The sequence below is a fragment of the Typopeltis vanoorti genome, chromosome 20, assembly GCF_054136105.1.
Source record: "Typopeltis vanoorti isolate ZY-2024b chromosome 20, IOZ_Tvanoo_1.0, whole genome shotgun sequence".
Taxonomy (NCBI): Eukaryota; Metazoa; Arthropoda; class Arachnida; order Uropygi; family Thelyphonidae; genus Typopeltis; species Typopeltis vanoorti.
This window is the reverse complement of record NC_143568.1, coordinates 2,299,831-2,326,673: the sequence shown is the minus strand read 5'-3', so window position 1 is coordinate 2,326,673 and position 26,843 is coordinate 2,299,831. Positions and strand designations below refer to the sequence as shown.

Sequence of the window (26,843 nt, the reverse complement as noted above, 5' to 3'; positions counted from 1 at the left end):
GGTTTAGCTGCATTAATGGCAAGTGCTGATTTGATCCGAGCCAGTGAGTGATGCATCTAGTAGAGATAAGATAGATGTAGCTTGTTCAACTTTTGCTAAGAAAATATATCCTTGAATTATGACTATAAAGTTAGACAGCTTCTTAATACTGAGACTTACTCCATTATGGATCATGACCCTACTACCCTACTAAAGAGCTTCAAAATCTCTGTATGTGTATGTGTATATATATTTTTATGAAAAAATTGAATGACTAGAAACGAGATTTAAGTAAAAACGTTTTAATATAAAAACACTACTAGTTTCGGCCTGTAACAGCCTTCTTCTTCAATTGACATTATAAAAGAAAGAAAAAACACTAAACATTGAAGGTTAAAAGACTATGAACAACATAGACAGTCTCTATATATAATTAGCATGAAAACGTTGTAGTTGTATTTGAAGCTTCTTTCGTTTGTTGCATTGTTGGGAGGGTGCGTGCTTGCAGCCTCACGTGAATGCCAGTACATGATTACAGCTGAATGACTATCTGGGAGGTTGTAGCTCAAGTTGTTATTTAGATGAACAGGATTGAAGATGATTTCTCTAGATTCCATGATTTTTCTCTCTAGTTCGTCACTGCAATGGAAGATGTTAGTAGATTTTTCCCAGCAGACTTTGTGACTTTGGTTTTCATCATTAGGATTAGCCGAGAAAAGGATATGACTTGATAATTGCACTCCCTCGCTGTCTCTTGTAAGTAATGTCCCTCATGTGTTCTTCCATAAGCAATTCGACAGATTTGTCTGTCTGCCCAAAATAAGGAATATCACAATCACACAATATTTTATATACACCAGGGTATTTGAGTTGATGATGACAAGGTTTTGGGTGGCTAATTAAGAAACAGATCTTTGAAAGTGGAGTGAACAATGTTCTGATATTGTATTTTTTTAGAACTTTTGCTAATTTATGTGAAACAGTACTTTATGTAAGGAATAGATATATTGCCTTTGAATCTATTTGTTTCTTCTGAGTGATGTCTAGGAGGATTAAGAAGGAATTTTTCAATAATTTTCTTGGAATATGTGACTAGTGGTGTGCCGCAGGGTTCTGTTCTTGGACCACTGCTGTTTAATCTGCTCATTAACGATATAGGGAAGGATCTAAGTGGAACAGTTCATTTGTTCACTGATGATGCAAAGTTGGGTAGGGCGATAGTGAATGCAGAAGATGTCAAAATCTTGCAGGATGACTTGGATAGATTGGAGTTCTGGGCTAAGGAGAATGGATGTCAATTTAATGTGACAAAATGTAAGGTTATGCATTTTGGGGTGAAAAGATTAGCAGCAGTATACCACATTGGTGGAACTGTACTCCAGGAGATTGATGAGGCTAGGGACTTGGAAGTGTTTGGATAGGGAGATGAAGTTTAGGGGGCACATTGCAAAAGTAGCTAAATCAGCTCATCAACTCACTTGGTTGTTGAAAAATACCTTGACGAGCAGAGACAAGCAAGTTATTGTACCTCTGTACCGAGCCTTGATAAGAAGACCTCATCTCGACTACTGTGCCCAGATTTGGTCACCTCTGTTCTTTCTTGATGGGGAGGAGGTGGAGAGGATCCAGAGGCGAGTGACTAAGATGATAGCAGGTCTATGGAATGAACCATATGAAAACAGGTTGAAGATTTGTGGGTTGCAGAAACTAGTTGATAGGCGGAAAAGGGGAGATATGATTGAGACATTCAAATTGCTAAAGTGATTCTATAGGTTTAATTCAGAGGATATTTTTGAGATCAGGACTGGTGGTGGGAGAACTAGGGGACACCTATGGAAGATGGGCAAGAGTGTGGTTAGCAGTGGGTGTTAGAGCTGGGTTCTTTACTTTTAGAGTGGTAAATGAGTGGAATAAGCTGCCATAGTCTGTCTGTTGTGGGTGCTATGACGGTGAGCGAGTTCAAGGCAAGGTATGATAGATACTGTGAGAATGTCGTATAGTTGTGTGGACATGATGTTTAGGGCCTCCCTCGATGAGTCTAAGGACTCCCTGGAGTCGCCCGAAATAATAATAATAATAATAATAATAATCTGTTCACTCCCCTAATTTTTTTCAGAACCGTCATATCTGTGGTCTCTAGTTTTTGATCAAGTGCTTTATTTCTAACCCAGTTCTCAGATCCATAACTTAAAATTGGTTTGAACACTATCTTATATACTGCTAGTTTGGTGGACAAGTACTTGTAATAGGGAATTACAATTGCTAGGATTTCTTTGGAATTCCATGGTATGTACTCATTACAGATATCCTGGCACTTGGGAGATAACTTATTGGACAAAAGATTACATTTACTGTCTGCATCATTGCTAAATTAAGTCATATCATTTTCACGTAGTCTTAAAATATATATTGTAAGGTGTTCTAAGTATAAAATAATTGATTTCTCAGTTAGAAAGATTTTTCTCTAATTGAGTTATATTTGACCGATGTGAGAAATCTATTTCTAATTATGATTAGCAGTTCAAAAGGCTTGGAAGTTATTTAAATGATTTTGGTACGAGAACATCTAACTGTGAAGTGATATATTGTAAAAGTTGTGTACTAAATTTATTTATATGGTAATTGCTATAACAGGAATTACTACAAATATATTTTAATACTTAATTTCAACTCATTTTTTGTTCAAATGTCATTGCAGAGTGGCATTTTTCCAGTTAAGATTTATGTAAGTATACTGTAAAAAGAGGTTAAGAAAAATTGTAAAGTGAACTTGGGAAGGAACAAGCTATATTTAGGCCAAATGACATTTGTCTGGAACATCTTTTTACTTTAAACCAAATAGTCAAGAAATCAGGAAATCATAGGAGTGCAACAAGGATTTGCATTCCCATGGCATAAATGGGACATCATATAGAGCAATATATTATTATTATTATTAAGAGACACCTCCAGGGAGTCAGAGGCTCATTGAGGGAGGCCACATACTACACACACACACACCAGCTATCTTACTTATTCTTGAATTCATTCACACTGCTTGCGCTCACAACATCCAAAGGCAATCCATTCCAATCATGCACCACCCTCTGAGAGAAAAATCTAGCTCTCACACCCTTCTTGGCAGCTTTCATTCTCAGCTTCCAAGGATGCCTCTTGTCCTTACCTCACCCTTCATAAATTGAAAAATTCCATCAATTGAAATCCTGTATGACCCTTTCAAAAGTTTGTAAGTCTCAATCATATCACCTCTCTTTCTCCTGTTTTCTAGTGTCTGCAGTCTACAAATTCTCAGTCTGTCTTCATAATCAGTATTCCACAATCCTGATATCATTTTTAACACTCTCCTTTGTACTCTCTCCAATATATCAGAATCACAATGGAAACAAGGAGACCAGACTTGCACGAAATAGTTCAAGTGAGGTCTTGTCAAGGCCTTGTAAAGAGGCAAAATAACATTTAACATCCTTATCTTTACATGTGAACATTCATTTCAGCATTGCAATTATCTTTTGAGTTGTATTTGCAATCTTTGCCACATGGCCCCTAAACTTCAACTTCCTATCTACTAACACTCCAAGAGCCCTAGCCTCATCAGTTTCTTTTAGCCTAATCCCACCAATATAATAAGACATTGGATATCTGATCATGCCGAAGCGAATGACTTTACATTTACTGACATTGAACTGACACCCATTTTACCATGCCCACAATTCCAGCCTATTCAAATCATTCTGCAAAGACTGCATATCAGAAGCTTTCCTGATTACCCTACCCATCTATGTATCATCAGCAAATAACTGTATGTTGCTTGGCAAATCCTTCCCAATATCATTGATGTACAGATTGAATAACAGTGGACCAAGCACTGATCCTTGTGATGCACCACTTGTTACCTTAAACCTTGCAGACTCAGATCACCCATATACCACTTTTTGATATCTGTCAGTCAGCCATCTTATCCATGCTAATATTGTATAACCGAAACCCATTTTCTTCAATTTATGCAGAAGTCTGCCATGCTGTATTCTGTCAAAATGGGACATCATATAGAGCAACAAATAATCCCTATATATGTATATTGCATAAGATAATTTCATGTAAAAAGTAATGTAAAAATGTAAGAGAGGGATACATATCTTCACTATTATTCTTAATTTAGAAAGGATACATTATGAAGGAAAGTGCTACTAAACATTGCAACATTGGAGATATCCAATTCATCTCATTGATTTATGTAGATGATGTTATACTTCTTAATAAATCCAGTACAAGTTTTTAGGATTCTTTTACTAACTTAAATAACAGCTGTTACAAATTGGGTATCATACCAAATTTGAAAATCATCAATGAAAAGACAAAAATCATGAAAGTAGACAGGAGCATAGAAAACATCATCTGCATTCTCGGTGGAGAACCTATAGAATAAATAAAACATCTCAACTCTTTAGTCTCAATTTTTAGTGAAAATGTCAAATGAAATATAGAAATACATAACAGAATAAGCTGTCCGGGCATCGTGGAGAGCCAGCTGAATAAAGGTATATGGAATAAGAACGAAATTAACTGAAATGAGGACTAAAAATAGTTGATCAAAGAACTAGAGACCACAGATATGAGTCCTGAAAAAAATTACAAAAGTGAATAGATGGCATACCCATAATAAAAATGAGGAAAGAAAGGAACTTGACATTGTTAGCATTAAAGAAAGAATGGCAAGAAAATGATCCAGAGAAAAACCAAGATCTAGGACAATTGGTGCAATTAGTATACTAAATGGAGAATTCGAAGACTAAAATGTAAATTCCTATAATACTGGAGGCCTGACAGATAACAAATTAATTTTGAAGAAAATTGTTAACGAACAAGCTAATGCTAATTTAAAGTTAATTGGTGTACTCTTAGTATCTTGTATGCCTCTTGAGAGTACAATTCAGAGTACATATTACAAGAGTTGGAGGAATAGCTCTGAAGATTACTTGGATGTTGAAGAACACATTCACAAGTAAAAATAGGGAGGTTATTATCCCTCTTTATAAGGATTCAGCTAAATGTTGTGTGTACAGATTTGATCACCTGCATTTCTAGGGGACTAGTTGGTGGTGGAGAGGATTCATAGACTAGTGACCAAACTTGTGACAGGTCTGTGAAATGTACACTATGAAAATAGATTGATGGTGTGTTGTGGTTGCAGAGTTTAGCTAGCATGCAGAGGAGAGGGGATATAATAGAAACTTATAAATTACTAATGGTTTCTATAACATTGACACAAAAGAAATTTTTCAGTACATGGGGAGTAGGAGGAAAAACAAGGGGGTCACACTTGTAAATTGTCTAAAAGCATTAGTAAAGGCTTGCAGACTAGGTTCTTTACTTGGAGAGTGATGAATAAGTGGAATGGATGCCAGAGGTGGTTGTGAGTTCCCCAGCAGTGAATAAGTTTAAGGAGATGTATGATAGGTATTGTGTTAACTGATAGTGTGGGTCTCCTGCGATGAGTCTTTTAGCTCCATGGAGCACCCATATAAATAATAATAAATATCAAGATGTAGTAGCAGGATGAATTCTTGTTTGCTATAAAAGGTTGATGATATCATGATACCATATATACAGTATATTTCTTGTTTAATGAATATATAATTTCCCTTTGGTTTCTTAATTTTTAGGTTATTATATAATTTCTTTTTATGTGCAGGAAAGCAGAATTGAATCAATAAATCCAGTATGCTTAAAAAAAGCCATAAAACATGAAGTGGAAATTGAATGTATGCGCCGTGCACATGTGAGTTGAAGTAATTTTCAGAATTCTTTTTACTGTATCTATCCTGATGTTTCATATTTTTTGTTAATGGCATAAGTGTTCACTAAAAAACATGTACTAACCACAGTGATAAGTTTTGATATGTAAATATTTCATCCCAAGTATCTTGGGACATCCTCAGTATAGTAATTCAAACAATACTAGGAATAACATACAATTAGGGCGTATGATTAAAATGGAATCTCAATATGCGTGCAGTAACGTGTTATAGAAGTAAATTAAAATATAACTGTATGGTGTATAGTTATATGGGGGACAGCATGGCTTTGTGAAGGGTAGATCATGCCTCAGTAACTTGCTCAAGTTTTATAACACAGTGACGGCTGAACTGGATAAGGGTAATGGGTTTACAGTGATATTGCTGGAACTGGCTAAGGCCTTTGACAGGATACCACATGGAATTCTAATCCGTAAACTGTAACATATGGGAATGGATATAGGGTTGGTGAGATGGATAAGTGGGTGGTTGATAGAGAGATATCAGAGAGTAGTTTGTTCAGGAGTAGAGTCCAAAAGACGGCCTGTGACTAGTGGTGTGCTGCAGGGTTCTGTTCTTGGACCACTGCTGTTTAATTTGTTCATTAACAATATAGGGAAGGATCTAAGAAAATAGAAATTTGAAGTTCTGAGGACATATTACAAAGATTCTTGCAATATCTCAAAGAATTGCTGCATTTTTGTTATCTGTCTATGCGGATAACAAAAATGATATCAGGACTGTACAATAGTGATTATAAGGATAGACTGAGGATATGCAGACTGCAGAATTTTGTGGATAGAAGACAAATATGGGAATATGATTGAGACATTTAAGCTGTTGAATGGTTATTATCAGATTAACACAAGAGATTTTTCATATGGTAGAATGAGAGGAAGAAGCAACAGCAAGCAGTCATCTCTGAAAGTTACAAAAAGAAGTTGTCAGTAAAAGGGTAAGAAGTGTAATATTGGAGGACTGTTGCTTGTATATACAGGGTGTTCGGGATAAATTTGACAGTTTCGTAAGGAAAAAGAAAATCTTCTTTGTATCTATTAAATTTAATGAATTGACAAAAAAACATTACAGGCAGAGTTAATTACAATACTATCAACAAGATTTACTCAAAATAACCACCATTAGCATCGATCACAGCTTCAATTCTGCTTCGGAACCTCGAACAAGCTGATGCTACAGTCTCCCTGGGAAGGGCCGCAAAAACTGTTTTAATTTTATCCATTAACTGGGCTTTTGTATTACTGGAAGTGCGATTGGTGTCTTTTTCAACTGCGCCCCATACAAAATAATCCATGGGGTTAAGGTCTGGGGAGTTTGGAGGCCAAACATTTGGACTGGTGAAGTCGTAGAAATTTTCAGACAACCATTTTTGACTTTTCCCAGAGGTATGGCAAGGGGCCGAATCCTGCTGCCATACATACGGCCTACCATTGCCTACCCTTGTTATCCAGGGCTTGACTACAGTTAGCAACGTCACGAACAAAGCCCGAATTCCAATGCCAGGGTTCTTCAACACCTGTTCCTGCAGATTTGCGAGGAATTCTGCTGTACGAACGCAATCAGATCGTCTGCTAGGGATCTTTCTTCTTGCTACATCCTCGTAGTCACCATTGCAAGTCTCTAGTTCATGCCTGATTGTTTTTACTGTATTCAGGGAGCATTGGGCAGCAGTCGTAATATCCTTATTTTGATGGCGGGCACGAATCATCATGATACAAGTTATTCTCTTCCATGATTCAGGTGGGTTCCAGCTATCCATCCTTTCTGACATCTTGTATGTGAATGAAGAAGGGTCCAAACTTTTAAATGAAGAGAAGTGTGTGTTAATACATGTAACTTACGGAAAAATATAATTAATTATAAATATGTCAAATTTATCCCGAACACCCTGTATAATCTTATATCTTATCTTATATCTTAGTTATATCGTATCATGCAATATTCCTTTATATCATTTAATTATATATATATATATATATATATATATATATATATATATATATATATCTTTATATATATATATATATATATATATATATATATATATCTTTATATATATATATATCTTTATCTCTTATCATATATATGTTTCTATTCGTTTTCTATTATTTCCCTTTATTGTTCTACCATAAATATAATTTTTCTTGCCTGGGATCTCCAGATATTTATTTGATTAAGATTGCGCCTCTGAAATTCTCCTATAGGCAAAAGAAAGTTTTTATACCCTAGTGGACCAATTAATCACTTATATCCTATTTTAGCCAAGGTTTGCAGTCATGGCAAAATTTACTCATAAATCACTACTAATCATTGGGGTTCTGCTATCAGGTCCGAGTTTATTTTTTGAATCAGTGCATTGCAAAAAAGATTGAATCAAACAACTATTTTTATCAACAATAACAACAAGTTTAATTTCTAATCAAATAATTATACATATCACATGAAATCACAAAATTCATTTATGAAAGGTAGTTCTTAGCCTTTCTCAATCACTCAACTTGGTTTCTATTAAATTCTCTCACACTTACTTACTTAGACCTTCAACAAGCATACTTTATATTACAAATATCAGGAAGTTATACCTTTAACATGAAATCGTTAGTTGCACTTGACATTCCTAATTTAGCATCAGTCAAAATACAACATACATGTATACAAATATATCTCTCAGAATCTCATTCCTTTTAAACACTTAATCATAATCTAGGCAATAATATTTATACAATCCACCTCATACTTTCAAACATTCAAGTACACATATAATCAATCAAAGAAATTTCAATAGCTCAATCTTTTCTCCAAGGGAAATTAACTGCATTCATGTTTCATTCATTAGCTATTTCACACTTTTATGAGAAATGTTAACACTCTAAATACTATCTCCTTAAACTAGACAATTTAGCAGTTCGATACGGAATTCATTCTTAATTCACAAACAAATTATGAATAAATAGAATCACATGGGTCTCTTCCTATCTTGCATGTGTCTTCCATTTTTTTTTATTCCGGTACTCGAGGGGGTTTTCTCTCCTCCGTTCCATGTTTTGGAATTCTCCTAGAAGCGTTATAGGGCACCGATGAATAGTCACAGCAGCTGGCGGGATATAGGGTAGGCTTTTCCGGCGTCTTGAACTGTCCGGTGAAGGATCTCTGCGTAGGTCAAGAAGTCGCATGCTTACTTGATGTCAGGACCAATATGGCAAGATTTCTCCTTAACTTATCACCTCAGGATATCTTCGGCTATGACTGGAACGACTATCAGTGGCGGGCCTCTCCGTCTTCCCTACTGGAATTTTACGACACCTCGGTCCTCGATCTCTCATGGATGGATCACTCAGGATGAAGAAAAGAAAGCGATTCTCATCTTCGAACCAACCCTTTTATACACCAGAGTCCCTGCACCTTTGATTAAGTTTTTGGGACCCCTAGCGTCCCCATGCGAATCTGCTAGTAGTTTGGAGAACCCTGTATTATGTTTCTCGAAAATTCGACAACAATCTTACCTCCACCTTTACTGCCTTAATCTTGCCTACGGGGCTTTCTTTTTAATTCGCGCTGCGCCCTTTCAATATTGACTTTGAAGGTAACCTGCGATGGGTCTTGCACACAATCTTCAAAAGACATGCTGAATTTCGGGCGATGCTCTTGGTTTCAATACTTCTACATCCCTTCTTAAACAATGAGCGAGTTAATTCCCTTTGGGCTTATTTTGCTCTTTATACAGATGGCTTTACATAGATGGTTAAAATATACATTTTTACAAAAAAAAAAGTTCAGGTGAATTCCTATGTAAAAGGTCGATGTTTTTTTTTAGATAATTTATTTTGGCAACATCGAATTTTTACAGAAGTATGTTTTTTGCATGGATGGTAGGAGCATGGAATGCATTCCCTGAGAGCTGGTGAAGAAAACTGTGAATGAGTTCAAGGAGTGGTACTGGTCTGGGGTGGCCCTTCCCATAATGTATAGCATTATGTTTGTCCATAAGGATATATGCTTTGTTATTATATATGCTAGACTTTGTTTCTGACTAGCGTTGACCTCCTGCAATGAGTCTTGTGACTCCGAGGTCAGGAAAATAATAATAAATAAATATCCATGTTCTTACATTTTGTTGAAAGTTTTTTCACTTGGTTATACTATAAATTAAAGATGCCAAGAATTTATATTCTTGATTTCATCCTTTATCCAAGTGTAAGCAAACGAAGTTTGCATGTGAAGTAACTTCATGACTGAGCTACTTGTATACAGAGGCGAATGACTTCACATCAATTGCTTTAGTATCCCATAATGCAAAAACATATATCCTTATGGGAAGGGCCGCCCCAGACCGGTTTCGCCGTTTTATTGAGGTTTCATCTGTGGGCCCAGACCCAGAAGTGACACTAAGGTTGAAGTAATGCAGAAGTCATATTTCCATATACAAGTGGTCAAAAGGTGGGAAATTGTTTTCTTGGTTCTATTCTTTATCCAGATGTAAGCAAACAAAAAGTGTGTGTGTGAAGTAACTTCATGACTGGACTACTTATATATAGAGGCTAATGACTTCACATCACTCCCTTAGTAATTTCTTCTTCTCTTCTTCTGTTGCATCAGTCTTATGACTGGTAGCTCAGCAGCATTTCCTTACATTCTTCTCTTCTGTTTGCTTTCCTCTTTATTTTGTTATATGTTTTTAGTCCAGTGCTTTGTTTTATTTGATCAAAATATCTTTTCCGTGGTCTTCCTCTTTATCTTTTTCCTTTGATTTTGCCTTCCATTATTCTTCTTGCCAGACTTTCATGTTGTTAAATATGTCCAATTCATCTGTCTCTTCTTGTTATTAATGTCTTTATCAGTGTTTTGGGTTCCTTTCCTTCCTTAAGCACTTCATTAGATTTTTTGTCTGTCCATTTTATCTTTGCATTTGTCTCCAACACCACATTTCAAATGCCTCCAGTTTTCTAATATCTCCTGTTCCCATTGTCCATGTTTCGCTGCCTAAAGTGCAATACTCCATACATATTTTTAGAAGTTTTTTCCTTAGTTGTAGACTTAGGTTTCCTTTTAATACCTTTTCCATTTTATTGAAGTGGTTTTTTGGTATGCCTATTCCTATCTTTATGTCTTCTTTGGATCTTCCTTCCTCATTTATTGTACTCCCTAGATATCTATAATTCTTTACTTGTTTTATCTCTTTCCCATTTAATTTAATTTTCTTTATGATCTTTGGTTTCTTGCTTGCCAGTAGAATTTTGTTTTTTTTTTCAACATTTATTTTTATGTGGTATTTGTTATATATTTCTGTTGTTTTGATTAACTTTTTTAGTCTTCTTCTGCTTTTTGCTATGAATGCAAGTAATTTCTTGGCTTCTTGAATTTATAGTATAACCAAGTGAAAAACTTTGAATATCTGTCTCTAATCCAGAGTATTTTAGTAACAACGTGTGACACCTTTTGATTACTTGTATATGGAAATATGACTTCTGCATTATTTCAACCTTGGTATCAATTGAGATTGGGATTGAGAGAGTGTGAATGAACAGATGTGCACTGTTTTTCTTTTCAGAGGTGTGTAGTGATTCTCACATTGCACTGGCTACTATCCAACTCGAAACCTACATTCTCCCCCTCTGCACGAAAAGTGCATTAGGTCAAATGGCTGTGTAGGCCCCCATCCACAAAGAGGACCAGTGGTGGATACTTGGTTTCTTACGAAGGAAGCAAGCGCTTGACCTGTTCAAAAAAAGCTGATGAAAAAGTTTGAATCTGAGTGGCCAGAATTTTTAAATCTGTATGCACAAACATGAGGATGAAGTCACAGAAGGCGAATTCACAACTGTTCTGCTACCTAAGACTCCCTGACAGAATGACTCCCAGGGGGAAGATACAAATAAAAGGCGCAGAACAGCAGATCAAATGGAGTAGGACTCGTCAACACAAGATGTCCCGAGTAAAAGGTTCCCCCCCCTCCCCGGGTTATATTACAGAACAAGGAAAAGTGGACCTCTGTCTCGCTAGCCCTCTGGGAACCAAACAGTACATACTCCTGGGCTAAAAACTCCGATGGGGTGATGGGGGGGGGGGGTGAAAATCCAACCTGCCCACTGTCAATTATAAGCAGATGACAAAATTATAAGCAGATGCCTTCGCTTTACCCAGTGAAAGGAATCTCAAGATGGTGCTCCGTGGGTTGCTGAGGACATCATTCCTGAAGAAATCAATATAGACATCAGTCAGGACCTGACCCCAATTAAAGTGAGCAGGATGCTCAGATTCGACAAAAGACCAATGCCACTTTTACTGGTCGAAATTACCAACACTCAGAAGAAGATCTATGAGTTGGCTGCTATCTGTGGTCTTAGAATTACAACAGAGCCACTCAGAAAGAAGGCATCAGCAGGGTACTGCCATAGATGCCAAAAGTTTGGCCACACCCAAAAACTATTTAAGGCAGATTACAGATGTCTGAAGTGCGGCGAAAGCCATCAGACCATCACTTGCACCAAGCCAAGATCCACACCGGCTAGATGTGCTAACTGTGGAGGACCTCATCCCGCCAATTACAAGGAGTGCATTATCAACCAAAAAAATCTGTGAATCAGTAAGAACTACCCTTCCATCTCCCCACAATGACACTCAAAGCACTCAAGAAGGTCACCCTTCAGCCCAAATAAATTCAACTCTGATAATTCAGGAAAGAAAGCAACCCACAACCACAACCAAAACATATACTGAGGCTGTACGAACAAAGACTACTGCATCTCAAGAACAAGCAAGCCCCCAACTTAACATAAATATTGACTGCCTCACTAGCTACCATGCTACAGGAATTCAGTAAAGCTAGCCCCTCGCCATCCTCCACAAAGAGATTCCTGCAAAGAACCCAATCAATTCTGATAGCCTTCAGTCATGAATAAAAGCAAATTCAAACCGAACTTCCTCATGATCATAGCCAGGAATGCCAATGGTTCTGACAAACAAGATCCTTGAACTACAAGAGTTTACATAGAGATGTAATCCAGACATAATTTTAATCGATGAAACACACCTCAGACCAGCCAACAATCCAAAAGTCAGAAGCTATTCAGTGTACAGAACTGACAGACCCAGCTCCAATGGAGGAGGCACAGCCATATTTATCAAAAACTATTTAAGCCAGGAGCGGGGGAACCCTTGGCATGCATGCCAAACGTGACATGCCAACGACTTTTCCGGCATGCAACTCAGGGCTCCTTAAAAAATAATTAAATAAATAAATGCATATCCAACATCTTTGCTGAGTTGTATATTTTAACTTAATAGAATACAATTATATTAAGTAGAGCGATACCAAATAAAAATGCAACAATAAAGAAACAAACACTGTCAACTGTTTTAGTAATAATAAGTAATAAGAAAATGAAACAAACATCCTATTTCCAAGCTATCTATCTCCACGATATACTGACATACGAGTTTCGTCCCGTTCAATTGTTGCATCATTCGTCAGGCAGACAGACGTGCCATGATTCCTTTATCATCATTTTTTTTTTTTTTTTTTTTGTATTTTGTAAAGAATTTATGTTGATGAGAGCACAGACATTACATCATCAGCTAGGCTTGCAATCTTTGCTCGACTTTGTAGGATTGACGAAGTATACAAAGAAATGATTAACCTTGTAACATTACCTGAGCATACCACTGCGGTTGAAAGATGTAAAGCAGTTATGAACTAACTATCTCGTTGGCAAATTGATATTTCAAAAGTGGTATCCATCACAACAGATGGTGCACCCAGCATGACTGGTATGGAAGCAGGATATGTAAATCTGTTTGCAAAACATGTTGGTCGTCCACTGATAGGTTTTCATTGCATCATACATGAGGAGACTTTATGTGTAAAAACTGGCCTAAAGGAACTTCAAGAAGTGATGCAAACAGTAACCAAGGTTGTTAATTACATTTCTGCACATGCTTTGAATAAAATACAATTTCAGAATCTATTGAATGAGGTACAAAAGGACTAAAATGTTCTGAAATGATTTATAAGACATTGTGTGGGTTTGTAAACTGATGTTTTTTGCAGATTTTTGCGAACATTTAAATGACTTGAACCTTAAAGTACAAGGCTCTGGTAAGACTCTTGTATTTGACAACATAAGGGCATTTGAAATAAAACTAGGAGTTTTTAAGAGAGATGTAGACAGTGAGAGATTTAGATATTTTTCAAACCTAAAGACATACATCAATGATCTCCAAAAGCATGACAAAACAGACCACCAATGTCTTCTAAAGCTATTTTTAAACGTCATTGTGTCAACTGTTGAGCAGTTCTAAGATTTGAAAAATTCAAAAATAAAAACTAATGAAATGAAAATGAAAATGTGAAATAAAAATGAAAAAATAAATAAAAACCAATAAGGAAAAATTCATTAAGTTTCCAGACACTAGAAATATGAATAATTTTGAAATGCAGTTGATTGATTTTGGAGGCAGAAATTTGTGGACCTCAGAGTTGACTTGGAAAATATTGAAAAGGAGCAATTAGAGATGGGAGTAACAGAGAGAAGTGTGGAAAACAAGGTACTAAGATCTTGGAATACTATTCCAAAAACTTTTGTATGTTTTAAAACCCTTGCAACAGCATTACTATCCATTTTTGCATCTACATATTTTTGTGAATCATTTATCTCATTGATGAACTTTGTTAAGTCTCGTAATAGGAGTAGCCTTACAGTCCATGATTATCAGATTGTGCACTGTAATATATTGGAAAAACTTGAAAGAAACTTATGTCTGATTGATCTTTATAAAAAAACAAAAAATTCAGAATATTGTTTACTCTTTTGCTGATGTTGAACATTGCATTTCTAAATTGTGTGGCTGTATATGGCAGATAGAATTATACTTAAAGGCAAATAAAAAATATTCATGCTATCAACAGAGTAGAAGGACTTTAAGTAAAAATTCCATCACTAATTTTTACATTCATTCAATCTTACGTGACTTACAATATTCTTTGATTTTACTGCTCCATTGTGGTTTTTGATTATTTGAAAAGGTTCTCCCAATACTTAAAAGACACCAAATAATAATATGTTCCCCAAAATTTCAGTTGGCACTTGAGAAAATTTTGCATCAAAAATTTTGTGATTTTGGCAAGCACACTTAAAAAGGTTGTCCACCCCTGATCTAAGCCATAACGTCATAACCAAACCATGAACCTAGAGATGACCAGTTCTCACTAACAATGCAGGCAAAATCAAAATTTATGCAGCATAAAATCCACCAAGCATCCCCATACTAACATCAGATTTGAACTCCATCCTTGGCTCCACAGACTCCATTATCATAGGAGATCTAAACGGCAAGCATACTGCTTGGTTTAGGTTCTTCTTATTGTGCTGTCTTCTATCGAAGGTCAGCGACCATCTTGGCGAACAAACTGCACTCGTGCTAATCTGAGCAGTTGTGCACTGCTCTTTCGTGTCCATGTCTTGATGTTGTCAAACCATGATATTCTTTTTCTTCCTCTAGTTCCTTTGCCATTAGTTCTTCCTACCAAAATAGTTTGTAGAAGTTGGTATTTGCTGTTTCTCATGATGTGTCCAAGATATGATGTTTTTCATTTCTTGATTATTTGTACAAGATGTTTAGCTTTGCCAATGGATTTTAAGACATCTTCATTGGTAATTTTTTCTGTCCATGATATCTTTAGCATTCTTCTGTATAGCCACATCTCAAAGGCTTCGATTTTCTTGATGGTTGTCGCCTTCATTGTCCATGTTTCAACTGTTAAAAATGTTGTTCTATTTGTGTATCGATGTTTCTATACTTATTTATGCTTAATTCTCATTTAGTTGTTTTACCTTTAATTTATTCTTATTTTAGACTTAATTTTATATCTATCCTTCCTTACTTAAACCTTCTTCTATCAAAATCCTACCGGCTGCTCTATTGTTATATATTTATCTTTCGTTATTTATTCTTTCTTCTCTTACTTTAATCTTAATTTTATATCTAGGATTGTTTCCTCTTCGGATACTGGCAAATTTATATTTTGCTGCGCCAGCTAGTATCCTATAGCAGAAAAGATCCTTGTTCAGGGATACAGTACTAGAGTCTGAAGATTACCTACACAATATCTTATTTTAACTCCATATAGATTCAGATTATTGCAGTCATGACCTAAATCTATATTTTATATTCACTCTCTAAATCCTTCCCGCCAAAATTGGTTCTATTTTTATAAGTGGTAATTTGGAATCGTAATCAGGCATGACTCAGGTTCAGGAAAATATGACATGTTTATTGGAATATCTAAAACACAATACAAACTCATACACTTAATTATGTTCAATACTAAATAAACTTGAACTAAGAGATTAACACATTCGAACTAATTAAAACTTATAAGGCATGCTAAACACAGTAATTACACATTGGGATATAAATCAAATGATCATAAGTTAAGCTAAATTCGTTCTAGCAGTATTGCTCGTAAGAACAAACTATCAACCATTCTAATGTTACTGAGACACTAAATTCTACATTTCATATCGCACCAAGTTAATCCTATCACATACAAGTTACAAAAGATCTCTCCTAAACAATTCTTCTTACTCACAAACGAGGTTAACTTTCTAAATAGTGACTGTCCACAGAGTTCCTTACTATAAAGTTCTTAATTTCACAATCATAAGCAATCTGCTTTCTTCTAATGAACATTCACACAAAATTAGAGCAACAGCACCTTACCGACTTTTTTCCGCATCGTTCTGCATCACGTGTTTCTCTGGATATTTCTCATCTATTTTGGCTGTCTATACGGCAACGTAGGGGTTACGCTATCTTCATTCTTTTTGCTGGAAACGGACTCAAAATCTTTGCGTTTCAGGAACAACTCGATGGGGCTTTTCAGCGACGGCCTGATTCTACTGAATTTTTTCCTTCAGCTTTGCATAGAATCCAGCTTCATTTCTTTACGAATGCTCGCTGCCCGATATCATAGACTTACCCCCCCCCCCCTTACGCAAAACTGCCCGCCAACTTCCGAACCACCCAAAAGGAAAACGATATGACAAAAGATCAAGAAAAAGCCCTGTGTTCCAGGCTCAACCCCCTTTTATACTCCTATAGAGCGCCCTCTTTTTTTCACCCTTTGGCTTATCCTTCGTTTCTACAAAGCTGATATACTTGGATTTATGGAATACATGGTTACGTGATTTTCCGAATAAGCTATACCCGCCAGCATTATGCTGTACGCGTGTAGCTTTAGGCCTTCCAGGAATTAATACTTAACAGCTTTATAATGACTCACAATAGATTTTACATAGCTTAAGCAAGGCTTAAATTTAATTCACATTATCCCTCTTTTTTAAGACATACAAAAATGAAATCTCAAATTAATCACAATAGCATAAATATAAGGTGCTTAAATAAAGAATACAAATTTTTACATAGAGTGAGGAAGTTTCACTTTTAATTACAACTGATATGCGGGTATTTCTCTATGTTTGCAATTTTCATATGTTAGACCCTAAATGAACGACTTCTTTCCAAGATTCCTTCATTTAGGATCTAACAAAATAGAGCAGAATAGACCACACGTAGCATTTCAGCATTCGGCATCTGACTTCCATGTTCAGGTGTTTATTGCAGAATAGTGTTCTCATTTTAATGGACTGCCGTGCAACTTCAATCCTTGTCTTTATATCTATTTCTGGATCCCACCATTCATTAAGCCAGCAACCAAGATATTTATATCTTGACACTTGATCGATATTTTTCCCATTGAGTGTCAGTTTCATTGATGAGGCTGGATGTTTGCTGATGATCATGTATTTTATCTTGTTGATGTTTATATTTATTCCCATTCTTTGGCTTTCTATGTACACTCTGTCAATGAGTTTTTGGAGATCCATAATGTTATCTGTAATTAGCACGGTGTCATCTGCATATCGTAGGTTGTTAACAATCTTTCCATTTATTGTGATTCCCTCTGGACATTCTTCCAATGCTTTTTTAAAGATTACCTCTGCATATATGTTGAACAGGAGTGGTGAGAGCACACATCCTTGTCTCACTCCTCTTTTGATGTTAATATCACTGGTGGTAATGTTGTCTAATTGAACAGTAGCTGACTGATTCCAATACAGATTTGTTATTAGTCTTATGTCTTGTTCGTCTAGCCTTATTTGTTGAAGGACTTCTATTAAGTTAGTGTGTCTGACTTTGTTGAATGCTTTTTCAAAAAATGTGAAACACATAAAGACAGATTTCTGTTTTTCTATGCATTTTTGTTTCTATACCCATATATCAATATTTGGGTATAGAAAAGGGCCTCTCTAGTCCCTTTCTGAAAGCCGAATTGTGTTTCACTTAGAGTTTCTTCACCTTTTCTATAAATGCTATTCTGAATTACTCTCAAAAAAATTTTTAATGTTTGGCTCATTAGACTAATAAGTCAGAAGTCACCACAGGAATTCGCTTTGGGTTTCTTTGGGATAGTGATAAATGTAGATTTGAGCCAATCTGATGGAAATTCATCACTTTCATATATTTTATTAAATAGTTTTTCAAGAAGTTTGATGTTATCTGGTTCTATTAATTTTAAAAATTCTGTTTGCACACCATCAGGTCCATTGGCTTTTCCTGTTTTACTTGTTTGTATAGCATTCTCTATTTTGCATTTCATGATTGCTGGTCCTTGAATGTTATCTTTTATATTTATAGGCTTCTATCTAGTATCATTGAAAAGTTCTGTTACATATTTTATCTAAATCTGTGCTTTATTCTCTTCTTCTAGAACTATTTTTCCATTTTCGTCTCTTAGAGACACTATTTGCTTTTTCTTGAGTTTTCCGGAAATTTCGTTGATTTTCTTATACAGATTGAAATTATCATGTTTCTTCTGAAGCAGTTCAATTTCAGTACATAAATTTTTCATCCAATTTTCCTTGGCCTTTATTTTTTTCTTGATGATGTTATGTGTTTCTGTATATCTGGCTAGGTCTTTGTTTTTGTACATTCTTCTTGTATCAATAAGAGAAAGAATCTCATCTGTCATCCATTCCTGTTGTTTTATATTATTCACATAACCTACTTCTTCAATACTTGTTGTTACGATGGCATTCTTTAAGCTATTCCAAAGAGATTCCACACTTTTATTTTCTTCTATGTTAATCTGTTGTAATTGCAGGTTAAGCTGTGTCTTGGCACTTTTATTTATGTTCGGGTCTTTCAGTTTTTCTACATCAATTTTCTTTTTCTTTTGTGATTTTTTAGCTGATTTTAATCTAAGACGATGTAGTTCTGCAACTATGGGATTGTGGTCTGATGAGATATCTGCTCCAGGATAAGTCTTTGCACTCTTTATACTACTGTGGAATCTTTTATTTATCAGTATGTAATCAATTTGATTTCTGACAATGTTATATCGGTTATCTTGAGGCGATTTCCAAGTGTACAGTCTTCTGGGTGGAAGTTTAAACCAGGTATTTGCTATTGTTAGATCTTCTTCCTGACAGAACTGGACGGCGATCTCCTCTGTCATTTCTGGTGCCTAAGCCATGTTCTCCAACAATTTCTCCATCATCCCCTCTTCCCACTTTTGCATTGAAGTCACCCATCATTATGTTTATATCATGTTTCTTTGTTAGGTTTTTAATCTCTTTTAGGTGTTCATAAAACTCTTCAATATCTTCTTCACTTTTGTCAGCTGTGGGTGCATAAGCTTGATGATATTTATGTTAACGGGGTTTCCCTTAAATTGTAACAGCATTATCCTTTCAGAAAATGGAATCCAATTTATTACTGATTTATTGATTTCTTCATCTACTATTACAGCTACACCATGTTGATGTTTGTTCTCATCATTCCCAGAGTAATACATTGTCGTATTATCTTGTTGACACTTTCTAGATCCTAGCCATCTTGTCTCGCAAATTCCCAAAATCCGGATGCCCAGCCTCTTCATTTCTCTTGTGGCATTTCTTAATTTGCCAGCTTCATACAGAGTTCTGACATTCCAAGTTGCGATTTTAAAAGTGGACACCATTTTGAGCCCAGATATATTGCCATCTGCAAATCTCTGATCACAAGCTTTTCCGTCATCATTTGGCTTCAACCTTGTGCCAGTACTGACAATGCTCTTCCCAATGTCAGGGACAGTGACCCCAGCAGGTGCTTATTTAATGGCGGCACTACTCGCCATGTCGCCAAGTTGTCATTGGGCTTTGTGAGGATTTAAGTGAGACAGAGTTGCCACTTCTGCTCCCCCACGCCCTGATAACTCAGTCGCTGTTGGTCCACAGCTACTTATTCACCAGATTGCGTTGCTTATATCGCAGCTAGCCTCCATATCTGAAGGCTGTTCCCCGATCCTCCACCTGGGAATGCACCCGGTAGTAGCCAGCTCTGCCCCAGGGTTTAGCTCCACAATCAACAAAGATGGCCACACTTTATGCAACACTCATCTCTGCAGTTGTAGCTGGACCCATCGAGCCCACCCATCAGAGCCCATCAGGAAATTCAGATGTACTAACCATCGTTGTTCTCAGAAACATCAGATATCAATATCAACTGGAAACGATAAATGGGCTATCATCAGATCACAATCCCATCCAGCTTAAACTAAGTACACAAGATCAACTCTTTTCCCCTACACTCCTTTATAGCATGGGATGAGCTCTCCAAAATTCTCCCGGAGCACCTCAGCCAAGCACAAGTCATCCACAAAAAAGAAAAGATAAACAAAGCCGTGAATAATCTAACTAGCCAAATCAACAAAACAATAGCATCAGTCACTAAAACCATAGTCATCCACTCGACCAGTCAGATCCCTGAGGAAATCATGGACTTAATCAGAAAAAAAAACAAAGCCAGAAAGAGATACCACAACACAAGAGTCCCGTAAGGCAAAACAGTACTAAACAATTTAAGCAGGCAAGTCAGAGATGCTCTTCAAAAGCACAGAAATCATGAATGGGAAACCAAACTAGCTGCAATCAATCCAGAGGATTACTTAATCTGGAAAGTTTTAAGAATCCTTCGTACCAAAAGTCAATCCCCTCCCCATGCAGACTAAGCCCGGAATTCCACATACCAATAAAGAAAGAGCAGCAGCTCTAATTGATAACTAATAATTAAGGAATTGACAGCATATACTAGAAATATAAATTAAATAAACTTTAATATATACTTTCCGATATTTCGGCAAACGTCACGTTGCCATCTTCTTGGGAACTTAATATAAAGACACGTGCACACAAGTACTACATAACAGCAAATGAGAACCGAAGCTAGGAAGCTAACATTTTCCTAGAGTCCTGATGGTACCACCTGGTGGGCTATATTGGTAGTTCTTGGCCTTTGGGCTGAAGTTCTTCTGATAAATGTTTCCCAAATTTGGGGCAGTCTCATGCATCCAAATTTGTTGAGGTTTGGCATGTTCCTAAGGGCTGAGGCTAATTCCATGAATAGTCTTTCATATTTGAACTTGCTGCAGTGTATTATTGTAGCTTTCTTCCATCCTATTCTGTGCGAGTATCCAGAGCGTGGTCTGCAAGCCCAGAGTGGCTGTACTGGTGAAATCGGATGCAATCCTTGTGTTCTGAGATTCTGATATTTGCTGTCCTGCCTGTTTGGCCAAAGTAGGACAATTTACAGCTGCAAGGGACCTGGTATACACCAGGTAGGTCTAGGGGAAGTGGTTGGTCTTTAGTGGAGCGGATAAGGGATGCCAATTTTCTGTGTGGTCTGTAACAAGTGGTCAAGTCATGTTTTTTTAAGATTTTGTTGATTTTTTCCGAGGTGCCTCGGACGTAGGGAATGGTGATGGATTTAGATTAATCTTCTTTGTGAAGGGGGGAAGGGGGTTGTGGATAACTGATTTAAGTATTTTTTGGATTCTTTTTGGGGGGGGTGTAGCCATTGCCTGAGAAAGTGTCACGGATGTGATTTAGTTCAGTGGTTAGGGCTTGATCATTTGAACAGATTATTTTTGCCCTGTTGAATAGTGTCTTAATAACTCCATATTGTTGTGAGGGGGTGATGGGATTGTTGGTGAATGTATCTGCCTGTATGGGTGGGTTTTCTATAAACTGAGAAAACCAAGGTTTCATCAGGTTGGCAGGTGACTAGTGTGTCTAGGAAGGGGAGGTTATAGTTTTCCTCTTTTTCCAGAGTGAACTTGATTCTAGGGTGTTGGTTGTTTAAATGTGTTAGGAAGGAGAGGAGTGAATCTGGGCCATGTGGCCAAATAGCGAACACATCATCAACGTAGCGAAGCCATATGGTAGGTTTTTGTGGGGCTGAGTTTAAGGCTTTCTCTTCAAAAGTCTCCATTAAGAAGTTGGCCAAGGGTGGGGAAAGTGGTGAACCCATGGCTGTCCCCTCTATCTGTTTATAGAATTTTTCCTGCCAAACGAAATAGCCTGAGTTCATTGTAAACTGAAATAGGGCTGAGATATCGGGAGGAAATTTAGCTTGGATTAGCTCTAAGGTTTCTTTGAGGAGGACATTCGTGAATAAGGAGGAGACGTCAAAACTGACCATTATGTCATTATGTTGAAGTGTAAGGTTTTCTATACTGGCTTTGAAATGGGCCGAGTTTTTTATATGTGATGGTGTGTTGCCAGTATAGTGCGAGAGCACTTTGGCTAAATGCTTGGCTAGTTTGTAAGTGGGGGAATCAATGCTATCCACTATGGAATGTAATGGCACATTTTCTTTATGTATTTTTGGGATCCCATATTTGCGGGGGGGTCTAGAGTTATATGGTTTCAGTCTGTTGGTAATCTCCACGGGCTAAGAAGTGACCTTCTTAAGGAGCCTATGGAGTTTTCTAATTTGAGAGTTGTGGGATTGTATTCAATAGGGAGGTAAGTGGATCGATCTAATAGTAAAGCCTTGAGCTTACCTGTGTAGTCATTAAGATTGAGTACCACAGTGGCGTTCCCCTTATCCGCTTTGGTGATCACTATTTCTTTGTTTTTCTTCAATTCTTGTAGTGACTTGTATTCACTAATGGATATGTTGGATTTTGGAGGTTTTGCTTTTGTGAGAACACAGGCTACATCCAATCTAATACCGTTGGCGATGTGGTTTGGAAGGTGGCGAATCCCACGTTCAATTTGGATCGTTAATTCCTCGGCCGGTAATTTCTTAGGAGCAATGGCGAAGTTGTGACCACGTGACAGAGCATTGAGTGCTTCAGACTTCAAGATAACTGAAGAAAGGTTAACTACAGTGTTGGTTTGTAGTTTAGGTTTGGACGCCGAGTTCTTTATTAATTTTTCAAACTTGTTGATATGTCGGCTCTGTATTCGTTCGAATTCTTTATTAGCCGCCGTACACGAGACGTCATGTAGGACTGACCAAAGCTCGTGATTAAGTGTATGTGAAAGCTCATTTTCTAGCGCTAAAATAACTCTGTTTATGTCGGCTAGGGAACCGCGTGTAGCGGTAATTTGCTCCCGAAGTAAAGCCCGGCTCGCCCGATTGTAGATACAGAGAGCTTTCTGTGAGACGAAGCAGTGTTTAAACTTTACACAGTTAGGGATGACTTGATTATCCCGGCAGTGTTTTAGTTATGCCAGATGGTTAAGTTGTCTGGATAACTTTAGTTTCAGTTTGCCGTAATGGCGGGCCTTGCGTGCGAAGGAATTTCTGTGGATGATCATAATTCTTGTAGAGAGGCTTATATGCTGGTTAAACATGATAACTAATAATTAAGGAATTGACAGCATATACTAGAAATATAAATTAAATAAACTTTAATATATACTTTCCGATATTTCGGCAAACATCACGTTACCATCTTCTTGGGAACTTAATACAAAGACACGCGCACACAAGTACTACATAACAGCAAATGAGAACCGAAGCTAGGAAGCTAACGTTTTCCTAAAGTCCTGATGGTGCCCCCTGTCGGGCTGTATTGGTAGTTCTTGGCCTTTGGGCTGAAGTTCTTCTGATAAATGTTTCCCAAATTTGGGGCAGTCTCATGCATCCAAATTTGTTGAGGTTTGGCATGTTCCTAAGGGCTGAGGCTGATTCCATGAATAGTCTTTCATATTTGATCTTGCTGCGGTGTATTACTGTAGACCTACCTGGTGTATACCAGGTCCCTTGCAGCTGTAAATTGTCCTACTTTGGCCAAACAGGCAGGACAGCAAATATCAGAATCTCAGAACACAAGGATTACATCTGATTTCACCAGTACAGCCACTCTGGGCTTGCAGACCACTCTCTGGATACTCGCCACAGAATAAGATGGAAGAAAGCTACAGTAATACACCGCAGCAAGTTCAAATATGAAAGACTGTTCATGGAATCAGACAAGCATGCACCTTAACCTGCTGATCAAACAATCTGTCAACTACAATGAAGCAGAATACTGCAAATAAAAAAGACCCAAGTCAATTTTACTCACAGCTGTGGGAGTAGAATTGATTGAAACAACAAATCCCACTGTCCCCAGAAGGTGAGCATAAAGCTCAAAAAATACCCCATCAACAAACTTTCTTCTCCAGACAAAGGGGAATTGAAAAGCATATTTGCTTCACTCATCCAGCCAGTAACGTTGTGCATTGTGTTGTGCCTTGGTATCACTTCTGGATCTGGCTGCAATTGATGAAACCTCAATAAATCTGAGCCCTTTTCTCTCTCTCTCTCTCTCATACTGTCTATCTACCTGTCTTTTCTTTCTCCTAATACTGTCAGGCTCTCTTGCACCCCTATACTAACTCCTCTATGATGAGCACCCCTTTACTTTTTCACCTCAATGAAGGTCAAAATCTATCTGGGTAGTGGCCCTTTACATAATGTAAGGATATGTGCTTTGCATTGTGGGATACTTAGAAATTGATGTGAACTCATTACCCTCTGTATACAAGTATCCCAGTTGTGAAGTTATTTTATGCACAAACTTTGTTTGTTTACACTTGGATAAAGGATGAAACCAAGAATATAATTTCTTGGCATCTTTAGTTTATACTCTTACATTTTTTTAATTAATAAACTCCTATGTTATCATTTTTCCATAAAATGTAATTTTAAAAATTTTCTAAAAATTAGCAGTTATGGAAATTTTAATGTAATAATACTTACATACTGAAATATTACTTATACAGAACTTTTTTTAAAAACTGTTTAAGGTTAAAGATGCAGTATCTATATGTGAATATTTTGCATGGTTAGAAGAGGAAGTTCCAAAAGGTGAAGTTACAGAATTAGCTGCTATCATTAAGTTGGAGCAATTGAGAAGGTATGAATTATTTTAAAATTTTGTCCCTGATGTCAACACTCAGGAAAATATAATATGTTATAAAACATCTGATAGATATTTCATTCAGATGTTCAGTTATATGGAATAAATATCTTATTGATCAGAATGTTCAAAAAAAAAAACTTCACAAATTATTCACTGGGCCACAGTCATTACCTGTGTATCTCATTTATTCATTTATTATTTTTTATGGAAAATTAGAAAGATAGCTGTGAAATAGCAGCCATGACAATGTTTAGACCTTATAATATTGCACAAACATAAGAACATTTGAAATATCATATCTTAGGGCGGAAATGCAAGAAAATGAGATTAGGGGAGGGATATTGCTGATAACAACACTAGAAAAATTTCAATCAATAGAAGTAGTGGATAATTCAGTTTGGGATATCTGGTGTAAGCAGAAGCCAACATGACAAATTTATACAGTCAGTTACTAATGCTGTACACCTGGAGATGCAAACGAAAGTTTAGATGGCATATTTGACTGGGTAGCAGTAGAATCTCATGAGAAGAATGAAAATTAATTTATTGAGCTATTGCAGGACAACTTCCTTAAGCAGCATGCGACAGAAGGAACTCGAGGTCAGAGAGTGTTAGATTTCATTATAGTGTCAGAGGAGCTTTTAGTTAAAGATGTAAGTATTCTGCCTCTGTTTGGTGTACTCACTTGGGTAGTGACTAAGTTTATGAATGTTCCATTCAGAACAGGTTGTATGCTGAACTACAAAGCAGGAAATTATGACCAACTGAGGAGTATACTGAGTTCAGTGGAATGTGAAAGGTTCTGGATGAGAAGAAATTAACAGTGCATGGGAAGCATTTAAACAATACATAAATGATGTGATATCAGAATGTGTCCTGAGAGTTTGAAGAATAAATAGGGTAGGAGTCAAATGGATGTGTGTATTCTTATGAATCTCTTGCTTAATATTAATATCAATAAAATTCTTGTATGGAAAGAAAAGTCAGAATATGAAAAGAAACTGACTCTGCATGCTAAAGACAACCCACAAGAATTTTATTGATATGCTGCAAGTAAAAAAAAAAAAAATAATGAATATGAAAAAATAACTCTTCTAAATGCAGATGGCATGAGGGTAACAGATGCAGAAGAGGTTGTTCAACTAATGAGTGCCCATTTTGTTAAATGCTATCAACCTGGTGCACACAACATTGAGCTCACTGCTACCTCTTCACTGGATGAAGAGAAACTCAGGTGTTTGAGAAATTAGAGCTGTTGCACAGACTGAATAAGACAGCAATAGGGACTGAGGGAATATCAGCATGTGTGCTAAAAGAGTGTTCAGCTGAACCGGCCATTCCTTTGACCAGGCTGTTTAATATGAGTCTCAGAACAGCGAAGATTCCAACTATCAACCAATTACTATCTCAGGAGTGGTGGTCAAGATTTTGGAAAAATTAGTTAGGGTTCGCATTCAGAAATGGATTGACAGTGATGGATAAGAGGGTAGCTGACTGACAGATATCAAAAAGTGGTATATGGGGGATGTGAGTCTGCAAGATTTAAGGTAACCAGTGGTGTACATGTGAGTCCAGTGGTCCACTGTTATTCAATCTGTACATTAATGATATTGGGAAGGATTTGACAAGCGACATACAGTTATTTGCTGATGATGCAAAGATAGGTAGGGTGATCAGGAATGCTGCTGATATGCATTCTTTGCAGAATGATTTGAATAGGCTGGAATTGTGGCCATTTGAAAACGGGTGTCAGTTCAATGTCAGTAAATGTCTTCTTTCTTCTTCCTAACATGGAATATAGGCCATGTGGCCTG

At 36.8% G+C, this 26,843-nt stretch overlaps 1 protein-coding gene across 1 annotated transcript in view; it reads left to right on the top strand.

Moving 5' to 3' along the window:
* Window positions 1-26,843, top strand: part of LOC150095193 (xaa-Pro aminopeptidase 1-like) — a 606,338-nt gene that overhangs the window by 397,504 nt on the left and 181,991 nt on the right. The window contains exons 16-17 of the mRNA XM_090410814.1: window positions 5,672-5,758; window positions 24,914-25,023. Of these exons, the coding sequence (XP_090266940.1) occupies window positions 5,672-5,758; window positions 24,914-25,023 (197 nt within the window). The remainder of the gene's footprint in view (window positions 1-5,671; window positions 5,759-24,913; window positions 25,024-26,843) is intronic.